The sequence below is a fragment of the Phaenicophaeus curvirostris genome, chromosome 6, assembly GCF_032191515.1.
Source record: "Phaenicophaeus curvirostris isolate KB17595 chromosome 6, BPBGC_Pcur_1.0, whole genome shotgun sequence".
Lineage (NCBI taxonomy): Eukaryota > Metazoa > Chordata > Aves > Cuculiformes > Cuculidae > Phaenicophaeus > Phaenicophaeus curvirostris.
This window is the reverse complement of record NC_091397.1, coordinates 21,093,871-21,113,994: the sequence shown is the minus strand read 5'-3', so window position 1 is coordinate 21,113,994 and position 20,124 is coordinate 21,093,871. Positions and strand designations below refer to the sequence as shown.

At 36.6% G+C, this 20,124-nt stretch overlaps 1 protein-coding gene across 1 annotated transcript in view; it reads left to right on the top strand.

Annotated features, from left to right (window-relative positions):
- MALRD1 (MAM and LDL receptor class A domain containing 1) overlaps positions 1-20,124 on the top strand; it is a 240,693-nt gene that overhangs the window by 19,983 nt on the left and 200,586 nt on the right. Inside the window, exons 6-9 of the mRNA XM_069860437.1 lie at positions 331-474; positions 6,360-6,517; positions 13,026-13,118; positions 14,565-14,772. Of these exons, the coding sequence (XP_069716538.1) occupies positions 331-474; positions 6,360-6,517; positions 13,026-13,118; positions 14,565-14,772 (603 nt within the window). The remainder of the gene's footprint in view (positions 1-330; positions 475-6,359; positions 6,518-13,025; positions 13,119-14,564; positions 14,773-20,124) is intronic.

Here is a 20,124-nt window from a genome sequence, read left to right as displayed (position 1 = left end):
CTCTTTACAGTCAAGGATGTGATTGGCCTTCTGGGTCACAGGTGCACATTGCTGACTAATATCCAGGTTTTCATCTACCAATATCCCCACATCCTTCTCTGCAGGATTGTTCTCAATCAAGTAATTCCTCAGCCTATATTGATACTGGGGGTTGCCCTGACCCTGGTGCGGGACCTTGAACTTGGCCTTGCTGAACTTCATGATGTTTACATGGGCCAGTCCTCAAAGGAAAGGTTTTCAAGTAGTTTAATAAGTATAATTCTAATGTGAAGTAGTCTCATAAATAATAACTTCTTAAGAAGTTAATTGATTGTTTTATTTGTCTTTTAGCACTGCAGACTTCCAGTTTTGAGCTTGGCATTTGTGTGTGGCGTTCAGATCTGCCTGCTGAGCCTGTTGTGTGGGCAAAACTGCAAGCTGAGCACAAGATTGCCCCCTATTCCTTCCTGAAAGACCGGATCAACAATACTGAAGGTGGGAAATTTAAGTTAATGCACAATTACTAGCTGTCATGAAGAATATGGTGCTTATTATGACAATGTGGGAACCCAGTGCAGAAACAGAACAAATACGTGAAAAGTAATTGTATGTATTTTGTACTTAAATTAGCTTTTACTTTAACAATTTAATAACAGTACTGTAAATACACATGCTGCTAAAACATGAAAGATTTTAATGTAAGAAATCCCAGATAAGCTCGTAATTGATTTGTTCTCCAGTTAATTTTTTGTACAACACCTATGAAATAATTTGGTGAAATTAAATTAAATCCACCTAAGCTCACAGCTCTTGTTTGTGTTTTTCTCTGGTTTGTTTTGATTTTGACCCTTAGCAGTTTTTTTATTTGTGTAGTACGAGTATGTTTGAGCATACAGTTAGGAATTCCACTTTAAACTTTTAATTAAGTAGGCAAACACTTATTATGCAAAATAGTTTATTACTCTTAGAAACAATAAAATAATTCAAGTTTCAATTTTCAGAGTAGCACCATGTGATTTTGTAGTCACAGTATAGCACTTGTCTGTGGATTTATGGGAAAGGTTTTTGAAAGCTTAATGGATATAAATGTCTAAGCATTTTAATTTGAATTAAATGTAGTAGTAGTCATGCCAGCTACATGTTTGGCATGACTACTGAGACCACCTTCAAAGGGCTTTTAAGTAGCACTAGTTGTAATGGTATAATTTGTGATGTAGCTTCTAGGAACTTAGAGCATCTAGATGACTGCTTGAACTCTGAGCCCCCACAAATGGAGTCTATCTCATCAATAGTAGCAGAATTGATGCTTAGATATTGTTTTCCTTTCAGAAAAAAATGTAAACCAAATTTAACATGCGTTTCAACATACTCTACTAACTAGAAGTCAAGTTATAATGGAATAGCAAGCAAAAATACTTGAACGGATACACTATTAAGATGAATTTTTGTGTGATAACATTTAGGTACAACAGAGAGCATATAGACTAATGAAGAAGATTTTTCTTTTCCACTAGGATGTCTAACAAAAATAAAACTTTTCATTTGTTTTTATTTTAAACACCTCCCTGAACAGTGTTGTATCAGTGTTCTATCAGTAACCTTAACATGTTGCCTCAAGGGCTAGTAATATGGATTCCCCTTTTACGGCAATATTGTCCTAACAGAAAAGATACTGAAATTTTATAAGTGGCTTAATGGAATTACAGGGCCAGGTCACAAGCAATGTGTATTGAAACAGAAGACATTTTGAAATGTCTGTTGTAAAGGTGCTTGGGCATTATTGCATAAATATGCACAGGTAGATGATTAGCACAGGTAGCCTGAACATAAAACGCAAACAACCGCCTGTGGGCATTTCCTGTGCTTCCACATCATAAAAGAGAAAAGTAAGTGTGAGAAGAAATGAGTGTCAGAACAACGCACATAATTTAATTCATAATTATCATTGAAAAATATCATTATATTGGAAAATATTGAAAAATCTGAACTCTGATTGTTCACCTTTCAATACTTCCAGTATTTCTATTCATACAGATTTGTTGAGGCATAAATGAAGCGGTTGAATATTAACTAAAATTCTAAAAACTAAAGAAATTATATGCAAATTGAAGAAATGCCATGCTCAAGGGCTCAAAATTGCAATGCAAATGCTTGCCTAAGCTTTAGTTTCTAGTTTTGGTCAAAGCTTTCACTACTATAAATAGAAGAGGGGTAAGAAACTAAATTATAAAACAGAGGTCTAGACAACTCTGTTTATAAAGAAAGGATTGCTTGTAGACTTTGACTAATCCTCCTTTCCTAGTGTTCTTAAATTTAGTAAGATACTTTCTGTCCTTGGTGGATATTCTTCCTTTGTTCTTTTATTGCTTCTTTTCTTCAGTGTTGTATTGTAAGCACTTTCTCTATGATTTTTCCTCTTAATTTATCTAGTGTCAAAAGTTCTTACAGAGGTTTTATATTCCCCTGTAATGCTGTTCAGAAAATACTTTGTTGTTGTTGTTTCCTTTATTGACATTTCCAGCATGTTACATAGTTTCCGTAGTTCATTCTTCTTACATTGCATTAATCTAGTTTCCTAAATCTGTGGTAACATTAATAATCATTAGATTATGAGATTCAATTACATTTGCTTCATAGAATCATAGAATCACCAGGTTGGAAGAGACCCATTGGATCATCAAGTCCGACCATTCCTATCAAACACTAAACCATGCCCCTCAGCACCTCGTCCACTTGTGCCTTAAACACCTCCAGGGAAGGTGACTCAACCACCTCCCTGGGCAGCCTGTGCCAGTGCCCAGTGACCCTTTCTGTGAAAATTTTTTTCCTAATGTCCAGCCTAAACCTCCCCTGGCGGAGCTTGAGGCCATTTCTTCTTGTCCTGTCCCCTGTCACTTGGGAGAAGAGGCCCTCTCCACAACCTCCTTTCAGGTAGTTATAAAGAGCAATAAATCTAAAACCTGATTACACAGCCACATACGGAAAATAAAAGGCTTTAAGGAAAGACATTACATTTTTCACTCTTTATCCTGGAAACAATCCCAGCATCTCTTGCAAGAAACACACATATCTCTGTGATTCAACAAGCCTACTACCACATCGGCAGGAATGAAGTAGCTTTTCTGGGGTTCCTGTTTTACTTCTAAAAACACGGGGAAGTTTGGCACTTCAGAAACAGGAAGTCATGAAAATTCAAGAGAACAGGACATAAATATCAGAGCAGAAACACAGTAGTATGCTATGCAATGTATTGGACTGAGGGAAATTCAGACCTCAAAGAAGAGCTGGAAAGTTTGTAATAAATGGACGAAAAACATTTCTAATACCATTGATCTTTAGAAAGCTACTCAATAGGTGTTGGCCAAAAGTAATAACAACAAAAATATCCCTCAAAGCATGGAAAAAAATAAGTACTTTAGTAGAGCACAGTTTATCGCCTGTCCAGTTAAACTGACACGGTTCTACTTCTACAGGCTTTGGTGAAGAGGGAAATGATGATGTTGTTATTAATGATGATGATGATGATAATAATAATAATAAGGTGTTTTTTTTGGCGTATTGAGGCACAGACTCTGAATGTTGATAGAAGACCTTTACTAAGCAAAAGCAATCCCTTTTATACCCCTGCCTTCTTGAGGCAGTGCTTCTCCACTTGCCCAAAGAGCTCAGTTTTGCTTTCTTGTTTTCCAGCCTTGCAAGGTCTGTTTTTAGCACAATTAGCTACAGCTCTCAGCAACAACTGGAGACTTGTGGACTCCTCCCTTCTGTATCCCAGGGTCTCTTGCCTACTAAGGCAATAATATCTTTATTGGTTTTGGTTAACAAATCACCACCTTGCCCCACAAAATACCACCCTGTATTTTCAGGACAGAGTTTCTGGAGTCTTTGTTTCTGAAAGCAGGCTTCAATTCATTTCTGAAGCATTCACAATACTTGCATAAAACGTATTGCCTGAAGAACAGTCAGTATCCCATTAGGACACACAATAACTCTGGATGTTTCATAGAACTTTTTTTTAATCTAGTGTTGTTCATTTGCTTTCTTATTGTAAAATCATGTCAGCTCCGCTTTGCCCTGTTTTTAGAGTTTCAGGAACTTAAGCTGAAAGAGGGAAAAGAATGCTAATTATCATTAGGCTAAGAGAATAAAATTGGTTGGTTTTATAATGGCATCAGAGAATTCTGAATTTGAATAAAGGATGTCTTTTCTAAATTCTAATCTTGATGTATATTTCTCTTCTGCACAAGGCAATAGTCAGAGAAGCACAGGTGCTTTGTTGATCTCTGTCAAACAGAATGCTGGGTTAAATCTATAATGTTTTCTTATATCAAGGTTAGCTGCTGTGGCATGAAATTACAAACCTAATTCAAATGAAATTGCAACCATATATTTCACTGTAAAATGTTGCATAACACAAGTAATAAACGACCAACAAAAGGAAAAACATGTGATCCCTTATAAAAATGATCATTTTCCTTGTGATCATTTCCCTTCAGCTTAAAATAAACTCTGTAACATCTGGATTTGAGTTAAGTTGCATTTAGAGACATGAAAACAGAAATAGCAGACTTAAGACAAATGAGTCCTTGTTTATTATTTCAGTAGCTGCTTCAGAAGGCAGCAAAACATTCAGTGATTCCAGAGAGGGAAAAGAAAACCCTCATACATTGGGTAAAAAAGTATTTAGCTTTTTTATTTCTGATAAACAAAAGACACTCTTGAGGGGATGGAGCATCTTAGACCTCTGTAGGAAAGCTTTTATAAGGGGCAGTAGGTCAAGAATAGAACAAATTGCTTTCTATTTCAGATGGAAAGACAATATACTTCCAACATTTTGTTGCAGAAATTCTGGTTGTGAAATAAAGACCTTAATAACATGGTGCAGATGCTACTGCCTCCTGTAGCAGTGAGGTAGAATACTTCCCACTTTCTTTCACTTTCACATTCCTGATTTGGTTGTTTTGGTTTTTTTTTTACTGTAAAATTACTGTAAAATGCATGTTTTCTGGAAGCTATAGTGCCCAGTTTCCAATTATTTTTGGAATTTAATTCAATTCTTTATTGAAGAGTTGCAAATATAAGGAGGCTGAGCTGAATGTTGGGGAAGCCGGTTAAAAGTGGTGTTCCCTGGGGCTCAGTGCTGGGTCCAGTCCTGTTCAATATCTTTATCAATGATCTGACTGAGGGGATCGAATGCACCCTAAGTAAGTTTGTGGATGACACTAAGCTGGGTGGGAATGTTGATCTGTTTGAGGGTAGGGACGCCCTTCAAAGGGATCTGAACTGGCTGCACCGCTGGGCTGAGACCGACGGCAGAACCATGAGGTTTAACAAGGCCAAATGCTGGGTCCTGCACTTGGGGCACAACAATCCTGTGCAGTGCTACAGATTAGGAGAAGTCTGGCTGGAAAGCTGCCTGGAGGAGAAAGACCTGGGGGTGTTGGTTGACAGGGACTGAACATGAGCCAGCAGTGTGCCCAGGTGGCCAAGAAGGCCAATGGCATCTTGACTTGTATCAGAAACGGCGTGACCAGCAGGTCCAGGGAGGTTATTCTCCCCCTGTACTTGGCACTGGTGAGATCGCATCTCAAAAACTGTGCTCAGTTCTGGGTGCCTCACTGCAAGAAGGATGTTGAGGCTCTGGAGTGTGTCCAGAGAAGAGCAACGAAGCTGGTGAAGGGGCTGGAGAACAAGTCTTACAAGGAGTGGCTGAGAGGACTGGGGTTGTTTAGCCTGGAGAAGAGGAGGTTGAGGGGAGACCTTATTGCTCTCTAACTACCTGAAAGGAGGTTGTGGAGATGGGGGAGCTGGCCTCTTCTCCCAAGTGACAGGGGACAGGACAAGAGGAAATGGCCTCAAGCTCCACCAGGGGAGGTTCAGGCTGGACATCAGAAAAAATTTTTCACAGAAAGGGTCATTGGGCACTGGCACAGGCTGCCCAGGGAGGTGGTTGAGTTACCATCCCTGGAGGTGTTTAAAACACAGGTAGATGAGGTGCTGAGGGGCATGGTTTAGTGGTTGATGGGAATGGTTGGATTGATGATCCAGTGGGCCATCCTAGTGATTCTGTGATTCTGTGATTCTGTGACTCTGTGATTCTGTGACTCTGGGGCTGCTTACAGCTTTACACATGCAATGTAACACGTTCAAGATACTGTCAACTGATATAGTTCTTAGTTGCTGGGTCTATCTGTGAGTCAAATGAAGATACATATCTATCTTTTTTATAGGAAATATCCAAGTCGTATCATCAACACGGCAATCAGATTCTGTTGTTTCAGGGACGAGTCCGTGGTTTAACTAAAGGAAAGCTGTCCTTATTTTAGTAGACTGAGAAAAGAAAAATGTTTTGTGAAAAAGTGATTATTCTTTTCTTCCAGGCCATTTTGAGTGCTTAGAAGCTGATGACAGCACATTGTATACAAGTGCTTATCTTAACAGCTCCACATGTCATTGCTCCAGCAAGAATTGCCGTTTTCAATTTCATTACTCCATGACAGAGAGCAGTGTTCTCAAGGTGGTACTGTTTACTAATCAGGTAAGGTGAAACATACATTTACCTTCAAAGAGTAAAGATACTGCAGCCCAGATGTTACCAGCCAAGATACAAGAAAATATGCCTGCTAGCACATGTCTGCCCCCTCTTGTTTTGTGCAAAACAGTAGCTTGGTATCATTCCACTGATTATGCAATTGTAAAACCTGGTATGCCATCTCAGCTATAAACTGATTTGATGGGTGGGTCTGCAATAAGACTTCAAGGACAAACTCCAGCTATTACAGAGTTGAATAATTTGGGGATTTCAGGGGAAAAATGTATAGTAGCATCTTTTCTAGCCTTCTTGCTCTGAAAATCAGAAAATAAGTGCCTTTGTCTGTGGAGTCACAGAAAAGAAGGAAAGGTGCTGCCTCAGGATGTCTGGAAATCCATTGCTTAGCCACCTGATTTGCTTTGCCCATGCTTTAGAGCAGTTATTTTCCTATTCTTCTTCCTATTAGTAGATAAAACAGCCATGTCAAACTGAAATAAAAATGCCAGTTGAGCAATAATAACTTCCATCTTTTCTACCTCCCTCACCTTGTGGAGGCTTTCTACTGTTAGATTGTTCCCTTTTGAAAATCTTATTTAATAACTTAAGAACAATGATACTGCATTGCTACTTAATGAAAGCAAGACCAGTACAGCTGGTCTCATTAAGTTAATGGCTCTCATATCTTGATGCTGGAGTTGAATTGTTATTACCCAACAATACTAGTATTTAAAAAGACAGGTCAATTTCATTCACAAAGATAAGATGCAAAGGAAACGTGTGTAACTCTATCAAGGGTCTAAATACATGAACAGGTAATAGAAATGACTTATTTCTTTTTCTTTGTTTCTTCAACTATTCACGAAAACAGCTCCAGGTCTTGCCCATTTTTCATTTATAAAAGGGTATAGTTGTATTTTTCTGTGACCAGTTACTGTATCAGGAAATTGTAGGATAATCAGCGTTCTGATTAGAATGCATGGAGATTTGTGGTATAGTACTTGCAAAAAAATTTCTAAGTATAGTGCACACAGCAGCCTTGAGAGAGTAGGATTACTGATTTCTATGGTTCACCTAAGTGCCATCAATGGTTTTGATTTAAGAGTTTTCTTTCCCTGAAAATAGAGCAAATATGTTTGCCAAAACTATGAGAAAAATGGCATTTGAATTTCCATAGTTCTAGGGGAATAAATGGAATTAATTGTTAATCGGTTCCTTACATATACATAGAAGAATGCTTTTGGCAGTTGTTATATCAGTTCAGTCTACTGTTTCCACAGCTACTCTTAGCCCTTTGATGTTTTTATTATTGAATTTCTCCTTCAGTCAGAAGTGCATTTATTGCTCATAGACCTATATCAAACTGATATGAGTTACTCATACTGCAAAATTTGTCCGAAAAACCTTCAGAAACACAAGCTTCTGCTGGAAGCTACATATATAAAACCCTACACGCTCATATTTAATACTTAAACTGAAAGAGAGAGGTAAATTTTACACATTTTACTACTAAATTTTTCTGTTGTTTGTGGGAAACAAATGAATCTTCAAAAGTAACCAAAGACAGAAACAGAAGTGCTGCTGCTGGCCCTGGAAGACAGCAGAGCTGCTGTCCTGGAGACCTTAATTCAAAACAACCTCTTAATTGCACAGTCCAGTTCCACGCACTTTCCCTATGCCCCCTTTCACTATTTTTATTGGTCAGAACCTCTTGTCTCTGAATAGCTCTTGCTGTATTCCAGTGCCAACAGGCCTGCTGCAAAAAGAGACTGGATTGCATTTAATTTACAGTTCTCAGTTCAGTTCTCAGAGGAAAAACACCACGGATGTTGAAAAAGTATCCCTAGCTTACCTCACCCTTTCAACAGGGAAAAACCAAACATGAGTGAAGATGGGGAATTTAAATTGTTCTTGGATATCAAGAAGTATAGGGAAAATGGATTATTTTTGTCAGCAGTAGTCTGTTGTAGACTTATATTTCTCTTGCAGTCCATGATAATCTGCAGAACTTTTCATGCTTTTTTTTCTGGCTTAGCAAAGTTGCTTTTCATTCAATAGTATTGCAGCTTACCATTTGATTTTTCTTTCCTAACTGTGGTACACATGACTTTGAACTTGGTGTTATTGGTTTGAAATTAGTTTTTGTGTAGTGAGATGATTTTGAATTTTAATGATATCCTTCAGAGTGCTTGTAATTCCTCTGAATTAAGTTCTACTCACTTTTTTAAAAACAATTATTTTTTTACTCCACTATCTGAGCAGTTAGGCAGTGCTGTAATTATATCGGGCCTTGTAACAGACCTATGTAAGCCTGATTATAATTTCATTCTAGTTTGAGAGAGAAATATTGACAGGTCCTGTTTTAAATAAAATTGCAGTACTATTTGTATATCCATTTGTACTCACAGTTTACAGTAATACCATCTGCACCAAGTGTCCTCAATTTGTTTAAAGGTTATCCTATGAGATTATGTTAAAAGCATTAACAAAGTAAATTAACTTTTACTTTTTCAGGTCTGTTTATGATAAAAAAATTTACACTGGCTGAATGTGTCTTGCTTCTCATCAGAAGCATCTAATGTAGGTTTTTTCACATTCTAGTTCTCTGGCTGCTTACAAGATTATTGTTAGCAATTTGTTCCATTGCCTTATGAGTTGTCAGCTTTCAGCAGATTGGCTATAATGGCATATTTTGTGTTTTTCCCTTAACTACAAAATAAATCCTTTGTTCTCCCACTTCTCTAGTTTCCCACATATTCTTCTCGGGTTCTCAGAGTTAGTAAGATTTTCCTTCCTTTATGTAATATTAACTTAAAACTTCCTGATCCACTTCAAGTTTCCATACTTCTGGCTTATATTTATTTGCAATATTGTTCTTCTGTTACAGTCTATGTTCACATTTGGCAATGTTAACTGTCTTAGTAACATAAAATATAAACAATATAAAATGTATATTAACTTTTCAATAACTTCAAAACTTTTCTGTGAAAATTAAAATAAAAGAAGATAATATTGATTTCAGTTTATCATTTGCCATTCATTATTTGCTCATTTCTCACATTAAGTATCATAGAATCACAGAATCACTAGGTTGGAAACGACCCACTGGATTATCAAGTCCAACCATTCCCATCAATCACTAAACCATACCCTGAGCACATCATCCACCCGTCTTTTAAACACCTCCAGGGAAGGTGACAGGTGTGGTCTCACCAGTGCAGAGTACAGGGCTGGACCTGCTGGTCACGCCATTTCTGATACAAGTCAAGATGCCATTGGCCTTCTTGGCCACCTGGGCACACTGCTGGCTCATGTTCAGTCCCTGTCAACCGTACCCCCAGGTCCTTCTCCTCCAAGCAGCTTTCTAGACAGACTTCTCCTAGTCTGAAGCACTGCACAGGGTTGTTGTGCCCCAAGTGGAGGACCCAGCATTTGGCCTTGTTAAACTTCATGCCGTTGGTCTCAGCCCAGCGGTCCAGCCTGTTCAGATCCCTTTGCAGAGCCTCCTGACCCTCCAGCAGATCGACACTTCCACCCAGCTTAGTGTTATCTGCAAACTTGCTAAGGGTGCACCCAATGCCTTCATCCAGGTCATTGATAAAGACATTGAACAGGGCTGGACCCAGCACTGAGCCCTGGGGAACCCCACTTGTAACTGGCCTCCAGCTGGATTTCACACCATTTACCACCACCCTCTGGGCCCGGCCATCCAACCAGTTTTCCACCCAGGAGAGTGTGTGCCTGTCCAGTCCAGAGGAAAGTAATAGGCTTATAATTCTTCCTTTTATCTTCTTAACCTTTATATCTTGTATGGTTTACAAAACAAACAGAAATTAAACAATAAAAGATAATTTTAGCTGATGTTTATATGTGCAAGCATATTTGTATCCTAACACAGCAAAATTTCTGGAAGTGTTTGCCAACACTTGCAAAAAATATCCAAAGACTCCCCTGCAGAAGTTAAATGTAAGCCATTAGTCATTGTGAGGGAGAACAAATAAGCATTTTTTCCAAATTATTCCCTGAAATGAGAGAAACGGGGAGAAAATGATGAGTGCTGTTTTACAGCAGTGAATGTGTCTGTAGTGATATGGAAAAAAAAATGTGGTATTTTATAAATACAGTTGATAAGGAAAAATCATGATTGTCTCTTCCATCTTTCAAATCTTAGCAGCATTATCTCAAATAAAAGAAACAAGTCTTGCCCATTTTAGCTTTACAGAAAATTGTTTACAAATACTAATATATCACAATAAGGGGAACAAAGTGAAGGTATTTTGAGCAGCTGCTTCCTTGCATCACCAAAATAAATCTAGAGGGAAAGTACTAGAAAAGCAGTACACTCAACACTTCATAAAAAGGCTAGAGATACAAGAAATGTGCTAGAGGGGTTATCTCGTTTGTACCAAAGAAGCAGAAGAATCTGACAAGCAAGATGAATACTATAGAGAAAATATTGTGAAGAAAGGAAATAATATTAGCTTATTGGAACTGTATAAAATGAGAAGGTAGTATTAGTTGCATAGAACAATAACAATAACAGTTTAAAAAAGTTGTTGTGTTTGAGTTGATTAACAGATTTTAGTATGAAGAACAGCATTAGAAAATCTGGATACTGGCTCATGCACAAAAACTCAAGTTTACTGCTACAAGCTGTTTGGATTAAAATAAATTTGGGAGAAAAAATGGTCATGGGGATGGGTATCTAAGCTGCTAATTGAATGTGAACAGAATTATAGTATCCAGATGCATCCAATAAAATAATCAGAAAATATAGAGTGTTCCCTCAAGGTATACGTATGTGTTTGAAAGGTTTGTATAGGTACGTGTTAGGGAATACATTAACTGAAATATTTCTGAAAGCAGGCCCTTAACCACAGGCTATGGTTTTAACCTGCTATGCAGTATTGTTCCTAGTACATCATCCTTTCCCGTGTCTGATATGTGGCTACTGCAGAACAATAGATTTAATAGATTTTCTTTGGAAACTGAATTATTCAGCAAAATGAAGCAAATTTTAAGCAGATGGAAATATCCTCGACATTGAAAGACTTTTTCTGAATATCTATCACATGAACAAGTCGACAAATACTCATACCCTGTACTGGTGTGGAAACTTAACAGCTGACTTTTATTTCTGAAATCAAGTGTATCATGTGGTTTATCCAAATCTGATCTCTCATGTCTTTTAGTTTCTGAAATTAGGCTATTGGCTTGGCCCCACCTTGCAGTTTTCCAAAATTGATTTTTGAACACATATTCAATAACAATTTAGTCTTCCATCTTTGTTAATACACTATAACAGTTGAACAATTGGCTGCTCATCACAAATCATATCTTTGTTTTTCTGCTGGGTCAGACCTCTCAATCAGTCAAACAGTAGACAGCATCTTCCTTCTCTTTCTCATGTATTACAAGACAGGAAAAAAGATAACTCTTTGTCTATAGTATTGCTAACATTTCACACACCTATTGTGTCCCCTTTTATTAATCTCCTGTAAGGTAGACTGTTTTTACTTTTCCAATTCCTCTCCGTACAGGTGACTTTCCTTATATTTTGTACTGCTTTGCATCTTTTTCTGAACTTCTTGTAATTCTATAATATTCTTTGTTGAGAAGGTATGACCAGTACTTTGCAAAATGTCCTAAAAGAAGTCTCACTATTCATAAATGCAGTGGTAAATCTGTTTGTATGTACATTAACTTTTCCTATGTTTTTTTCCTGTCTTTCTGGTTTTGCTCTATTTTGAAGCTAAATCGTTAAACTATTTTATTTAGGGATATGAAGTTCACATTGCAACATTTCTTTTATTTACACTAACCTCAGAATGTTCCATTTAGGATCATAACCAGAAGCAGAATGAGCATGAGCTGTTCTTGTCAGATTATTGGATCAATAAGGCTTGGAGGGCTTGCATAAAGGGATCCTTTCTGTAGTTGGCACTCTTGCTGTTATCCTTAGGATGTGGAGTGAAAATGGGAATCGAGGTAGCTCTGAACATGACAAGGACTTGTTAGGTAGTAGTCTGCCTGTTTGCCTTACAGATTAAAAAAAAAAAAATATGTTTTTAGCACAGTTGATATTGGGTAAATTTGACAGACCCCAAATCCAGTTCTAAGAAAACTAAGTCTAATTATAGCACAACATAATATGAACACTTATTTATGAAAAAGAAGCTAATGTAGAGAACACCATGGAAACATATTGTCAAATTCAGCAATAACACAACTTAATTTACATATTAATTCACTTCAATTCTATCAAGTTGACTCTTGATAATTATATTATTAGCTTGTTTAATCACAGCAAACATGTTTTGTTCACTCGCTCTCCCATTGAGTTCAGTGAAATGATTGCAAATGAATATTTGAAACTCTATTACTTTACATAGAGCAACTCTGTATATAGTGGTAATTTGGGCAGGATATGAACAAATCAAGGACAAAAAAAATCATCTCAATAATTTATAAAGGAATAAAAAATTAGCTTTATAATATAGTATCCTATATTTTACAGGAGGAACATGTCTTGTGGGAATCTAACTTCATGACTAAGAAGGAATGGGTCAAAGTGGATATACAGCTACCAACAGGGCTAGAAAAACTAAAGGTATAAATAAAAAAAGACACATAGTCAATTTTTGAAGATGCTTTACCTTATTGTTTATAAAGATTCTAGGACACTTAAAAATTTGTTAAAAATATATGAATGCTGAATGTCTTCCTAGTATTCATTCCTCAATGTGCATAAAGCTCTGGTTATACCTCAATGAAACATCTACACAAACATCAGGTGTTGAACTTTATTAACATGACAGAAAATGAATACAAATCTCACCATATTTTAATTAGATAACTCCATCCATTTAAATACAAATACTATTAATTGGGATGATGTGAATGTTATTTGTGGGATTTCAGTGAAATGAGGTAAACCAGTAATTTTGAAAGAATATCTTCTCCTTGAATTTTCAGGCAGAGAGAAGAACACAAAGTTGTAAATATTTAACTCTTAAATTAATTTATAAATTTCTATTTTAAGCAATTTTATATTTGCATGTATTTTTCATAGTTCTGTAATTCATCATTATATTTTACTGTTTCAACAACCACTTGAAAATATAATCTTTACATAAGGGCGAAGACTAAGCCTCTTGCAGGAACGGATACTTTGACATGTCTTAAAGTATTTCAGCAAGCTAGTAGGTTATAAGTACCTGCTGTTGTCTGTCTCTCCTTTTTCCACAAGGACAGGGGTGAATAAACAATAAGATATGTAGTAAGACTACCTATATTTTGTGCACCATCTGCTCATTGCAAGGGAGCTCTGTCAGAGAGAGAAATTGTCCTTTTATCTCTACGTCTATGCCAATAGCAGTAAAATAACCAGGGCCAGGACACAGGCCAAGATTAGGCTGTGATAGTCCGTATGATTAAGACATTAGCATGGCCCCTAGAAAGGTTTTGACCCAAGCAAATTTACTGTCTCCTAGACAGTGCCTGGAACTGTTTAAGTGTTGCCAACCAGCAGACAGGGACCAAACCCACTGCAAAGACTAGATGTAGCCATTTTATCTTAAGTGATGAAACAGATATCGGTTGTTAAGCTATGATGTGCAGTTGGTGTCCAAGAACAGTCCCTAACTCATTTTATTCACCTGTGAGTGTATCTAAAAATTCTTTTCTTGGGCAACTGCAAAATGACAATCCTGAAGAGAACTCAGAGCAGAAGATAGTCTTTAGGATTTTATATTTCAGGTCACTCTTCTAAAGCACAGGAGAACTGCAATTTTTTGCCAAATGGTTTTGAAATGAGGAGTTTTTCTTTAAGTGGACTTTTACTTAATTTCAATATTGGAACTAATCAAACCATTTTAGCTGAAAATTTGCAGAAATTTCAACCTGAGATAGTCAAAAATTTCAGCTGCTGATTTGAAATTTGCCATGGTTTTGTAATGGAAAGTATGCAGGCAGGATATCACTGTTTTATATAAATAAAAATCAGTTTCTCTCTGTTATCTCTTAATGGAAATATTTTGACTGTAACAATCCACAGCTTATGTTTAAAGGAACATTCCAGAGCAGGGAAGGTTTCATTTGTCTGAATAGCATTCAGCTCTTGGACACTACATCATCAGAGCCACCAGGTTTCTGCTCCTCTGAAGAATTCACCTGCAGTGATGGGCAGACCACAAAGCCTGGATCAGCCTGTGACTCTCACCCTGATTGTTCTGATCACAGTGATGAGGATCCAGCAGCCTGCGGTAGGTGAATTGCAATGCTTTAGAAGAACACAGTGCTTAAGTGAATTGCAAAACCTAAACAGGTCTATCCAACAAATGGCTAGGAAACCTGTATATAAGGTCTCTTTTCCTCAGAATATTTAATGATATACAGGCTAGTGACAATGTTCATAGCATTTTCTGTCACGCATTTTGCTTCTTCTCATTGCTTTCTATTTTTTTGTCTGTCCTCAGACATATATTTTGGATCCTGATAGTAATTTTAAAGTATCTGCAGAAATGCAACATTTTGCATATTTTTCTTGATTTGAGAGGGATGGAAATCTGCCTCAGGATTTGGGCAGTTGGTGAGTTATTGTCAGAAAATATGTTAGATGACATGATATTTGCATGGTGATACAAATTACCACACAAATTTGCTACAGTTCAGAAGCTCCTTCTTAGTCACGGCATTTTTGATTGAAAGTAACTTTGCTTGGAAGCTACAGTTTCTACTTATAATCAAAAGCAAAAGTAAGTAATTGAAATTACTGGAAGGTTTCTATAATAATTCTAAAATATCTTTAAAAGTAAGTTTAGAGATCATCTCACTTCTAAAATCAGTATTCTACAGTGTAAATCTGTGCATACTTTTGCCTGTGATACTAACACTTAAATATGTGTTACAGATTAAAACTATGCACATATTTAAGATATTGGTGGTGACATATATTGCTGCTGAGAGGTGCAAATTAAAATTTTGTGTGTCTCTAGATAGCAGGATGAAGAACACTGATAATGTTTTATTTCAAATTTCTTGAGAAGACTTTAGGAACTATTTGTGACTAGATTTATTTTTTTTAACTCTCAGTCTGAACCTTTAATTTTTTCAGTTACTTAAGTAACTATGCAAAAGCCATCTCATATATGCAAATGTTGAAATAACACTTTATATAGGAAGGTTTATAGAGTTTTATATATGAGTGGAAAATAAGCCAACATTCTAGTCTAAAGTGGCTCTCTCTCTGACATATACTTTCTTTTTTACAAGACTTGATCCTATTATGCTAGCCCTGTGTATTTGCTGGTAAGAGTGTGCAGTGTCTCCTCATGCTCTTCAGGAGGAGGGATGGAAAGGAGGAGAACAATACTTTATGAATTGGACTTTATTTTTCAGTGATTTAGTGTTCCCACTTCAGGAATAATGTGAGACGATTGTGGTGAATAATGACTACGCATACAGAGGAATAATTTTAAGGTTTAAAAGGAGAATAAAAAAAACATTGTCCCAGTAGAAAACATAGTTGTTAATAGTATACAAAGAGAAAATAAAGATAACTCTAAACATTACAGGCAATTATATTTTGCATGCAGTGCAGCACACTTTCTGATTTTATTTTTACTCCTGTGCCTCAGATATTGGACATCAGCACCAAGGAACCCAAAGATTGACAATTAACCTAGATACAGTCAGCATTTTAGAGTTAAACGAATATCACAGTGACTCTTTTGAGAATATTGCTTATGTCATGCTCATGTTAATGGGTCAGAAAAAATGAAGAGTGGGCAGAGGAAAGAAAAATCAGAATGGCCTGGGGTCTCAACAGCTTTGTGGCATCTCTGGAGTTAGGATGCTGGGACAAGGACCAGTGGTAGGCCGAGCCAATGCGAAGCCTTCTTCCATATTTTTGCCTAGTGCTCAACTGTCTAGCACTAATTCTTAGCTAATTCCTGGCATATCTCAATAAAAAAAACCCAAAACAACAGAACACCATGAAAACAAAACACACTCAGTTGAACCTGAGACATAGGGATTACGTGCTGCACTCTGTGTTGAGGCATTCACAGGTTGAAGATGTACCATTTTGTTGGAGCAATGCACTAAAACTATGCTCATGCTCTCAAAAAAAGGGCGAAAAAAGGTATTTTTCTAAAAATAAGAAACCCATAGCATTTGCATATTGCTCTTACTACTGAGAAGAAAGAAAATAAAAAAGTAACCACATTTAAAATAACAATAACTATTTTATAAGTTGGCTCATTTTACTGGCTAATATTGTCTTGGATACTTCACACAGTCCTTTCCAGGAAAGAGGACCATAAAGGTGAAATTTAGCTCTTCAGCCGTATATTCAGTGCAAAGAATTCATCTTTCTGTCGCTTTCAGTAGTCTTGAACAAAAGAGGCTTAAAGGAAAAATCATTCTGTATTTCTATCTTTTGTTCTTTTCCTCATATTATGTACATTTTCCACATGATCTTGAAATTGTCCTCGTGATACTTAGAGTAAATGATATTTATTAACACTAATTTTCAGTAAAAAATCCTATATGGTACAATGATGCATACTTTAGCTTCTATTCTTTAAGGTATTTGAGCACTTATCCTTGGACACATCCTCAGTAGTTTTCTTTGATGAAGTGCTCTCATGTACTCAGAGAGCTGACAGATCTCCATACTGAATGAAAACAACGGCAGGCAGCTGTTACTTAGCAATGTGAAGGATTTCTCTCTCGTTTGAGGATTTTCTTTGTTTTATTTTAATGGGGAAGGGAAAGTAATGTTTCTCCTTCCTTATGATAACTTGGCATGAGTGATCTTGCAATAACACATTTTTTTACAAGAACAAAACCATAGATGTCTTACAATGCTTTTGAAGTTTCTGTTTAATGTCTGCCCATTTATATAACTATAGTATAAATTTAAGTATATGAGACTTAAAAGCTCCAAAGAATTAGGAACTTGTCTCGGAAACACTGACTCATAAGAGTAACCACCTTTATTTGACTGCTTAGGTTGAAATCAATGCATCTAATGGAGTGACAAATCATGAAATTAATGTTTTTACTATTAAATTCTAGATTTTCACTACGTCTTATTTGACGCAACTTATGTGATGTCACTTATAAATTTCTTATTTTAGTGACTGATAATAAATTATCAAAACCCAGTAAATAAATTCAAAATGGAGAAAGTGAGATGCAGTACTCAGATCATCTGAAAGACTAAGAAGACCCATTTCGCACGGATGTCTTCTCTCTATTTCCCGCATAACGTAACAGAAGTTTTGTACTAAATGCTGTGCCAAAGAACAAATATTTCAAGCACTATACTTACTATTCTTATATATTATTTATATGGATCATACACAAGACATGTAAAAAACATCACAAATGAATCAGTAGCTAGCAACCCTAGCAACTTGGCAAGAACCCTAGCAAGTGCTTACTATTTTCAACTGGTTTCACACTTTGATGCAGTAGTGTTTCTGGAAATTGCCTACTAATCAGCATTCATGCAGATTCAAAATGATTGTGGGTGGGTCATCCTACAGCTGTTTCTCAAAGAATGTCACCTTCCATTTAGCTTAATTAGAAGCTTCCCTAAAGCACCTTTCCAGTTCCTCTAGTTTTAGTTTTGCATCTCTGATATTAGCTTAAATATTCTCAGCCTTTCAAGGGATTTGTACAATTTATGAATAGAAAATGTGAAGAAAGAAGGGAATTTGTATAGTACTAAAATCATGTACCTTTTACAGTACAGCAATTTACAATTACAAATCCTTGAAACCTTCTATAGCAGGTGGAAATCCTTTTATTACCATTCAGCTTTAAAGTAGAAGAAACGATTTTTTTAGTCTGAAACATCTGTTTTGCTACACATTTATGTGCTTCCTGTGATACATTAATTGCCTGGAATTGTCAGGATGTGTCCATCAATCTGGTATGTATATGTTTGAGGAAAAGAAGTTACTCCTGTATTATTTTCAGATTTCTTCTTTGCTTACGAACACTGTGTTGCATTGTGTTTCACAAGAACTGTTAACTCAAAGTGTTCCCTCTGCAGACCCAGGACTGACATGAGATTCTCGCAATACTACCAGCCTCTTAACCCTAAGCAAGGAGATGAGGGCATCTCACCTAAGGGACTAGAGTGTTATAAGAGATCTGCCTAACAGCTTCTCTGTGATCCTGCTGCATGAGTCCTTTAACAAATTCTAGAGAAATAAATTTAATCACAAGCTGATAGGGAACGTACACAATGAATCAGCAAGAAGGTACATGCGTAAGCCTTCCCTTTCCCCAAATGACATTAAACATCAGTCAGAAATGGCAAAATATTAATGGCAAACTAATCATACAGAGGTGCTTTGGTCACTAATCATACAGACAATTTATAACTCAAATTCCATAGGAGCTTGGGTGCTGCCACACTGAATGTGGGTAGCAGCCTTCCTCATTCAATACTGTTGGTCAGGGAAACACCTGCCTGATGGAGAGACAAGCTGTTTGTCCCCACTTGCGTTCATTTGATTGAACTTCCAGAGTAGGATTGAGAAGCTTCATCCAGCTTGATCCAAGCTAGCAAAGCTGAAGCAATGTTAATTGGCTGGTAACCCAGTGTGGCTAACAGGAATGCTTTGCTTTCACTCCAAGAAGATTAAGAGGAGTGAGGCTAGACAAAGTGGCAAAGCAAGCTTGTCAAACAAAAACATTTCCATTTAACCTCCCAGTGCTCTTGGAATATGTACTTTGTTTCCTGTTTCTTAAAAAAAAAAAAAGAAAGAAAAAAGAAAAGAAAAGGTTCGTATTAATTGAAAAATCTTTCCGATGTATTTTCTGGCTTTAGTGTGCTCCACTTATTTCTTGAAATGCAAGGACATGAGTTTTTGGACCATTTCTTTTTCTCAGGGTTACATCTCCAAATCATTGCTTTTGCAGAACTGGTCTAATAATTTAGTCCCTGACTAGTTGAGATATAGTGATATACTGATATAAGAAAAAGAAAGAGAATTATGTTTCAAGTTTGGCTTGTTGTTAAAATTAATTCAAGTTGTTGTTCCTTTTTAATTTCATTTCTGGTTTGCTGAATGTCCAAAGAAGAGAGTTATCTGGTTTTGCTTTCAGCTGTCACTTATTTTCCAACCATGGATACTGAAACGTTTTCTACAATTTTTTGAAAGTTCAAAGAAAAATGTAGAAAGAGGCTGTGAATAATAAAAATTATGCACTGTTTTGATGGGAAAGGAGCATTTCTCAAAGATTATTAATGTTCAAGCAATGAAAACATGCACTGAGATACTGTCTCATTTGGATTGGGGTTTCAGCCAAAGCGCAGAACTGTTTTTTGATTAAACATTTACTAGCACTCCTTAAGTTTTTAGAATTAAGTGGGGATAAAATTTAATTCAAACTTTCAACTCAGACAACTGGGTTTCACTCACCTTTATAGCCTAGCGTTTCTCTAACATATGAATACTTCTGAAAATGAAATATCACTTCAGGAATCTATCTATGGTGGAATATTTGGCCTCAGTCAATGACTCTGGCTGAGTGTCTCTGCACAATCAGATGTTTGTATAGAGTTTGTCATTTTAAAAACACAACTGTGGTGA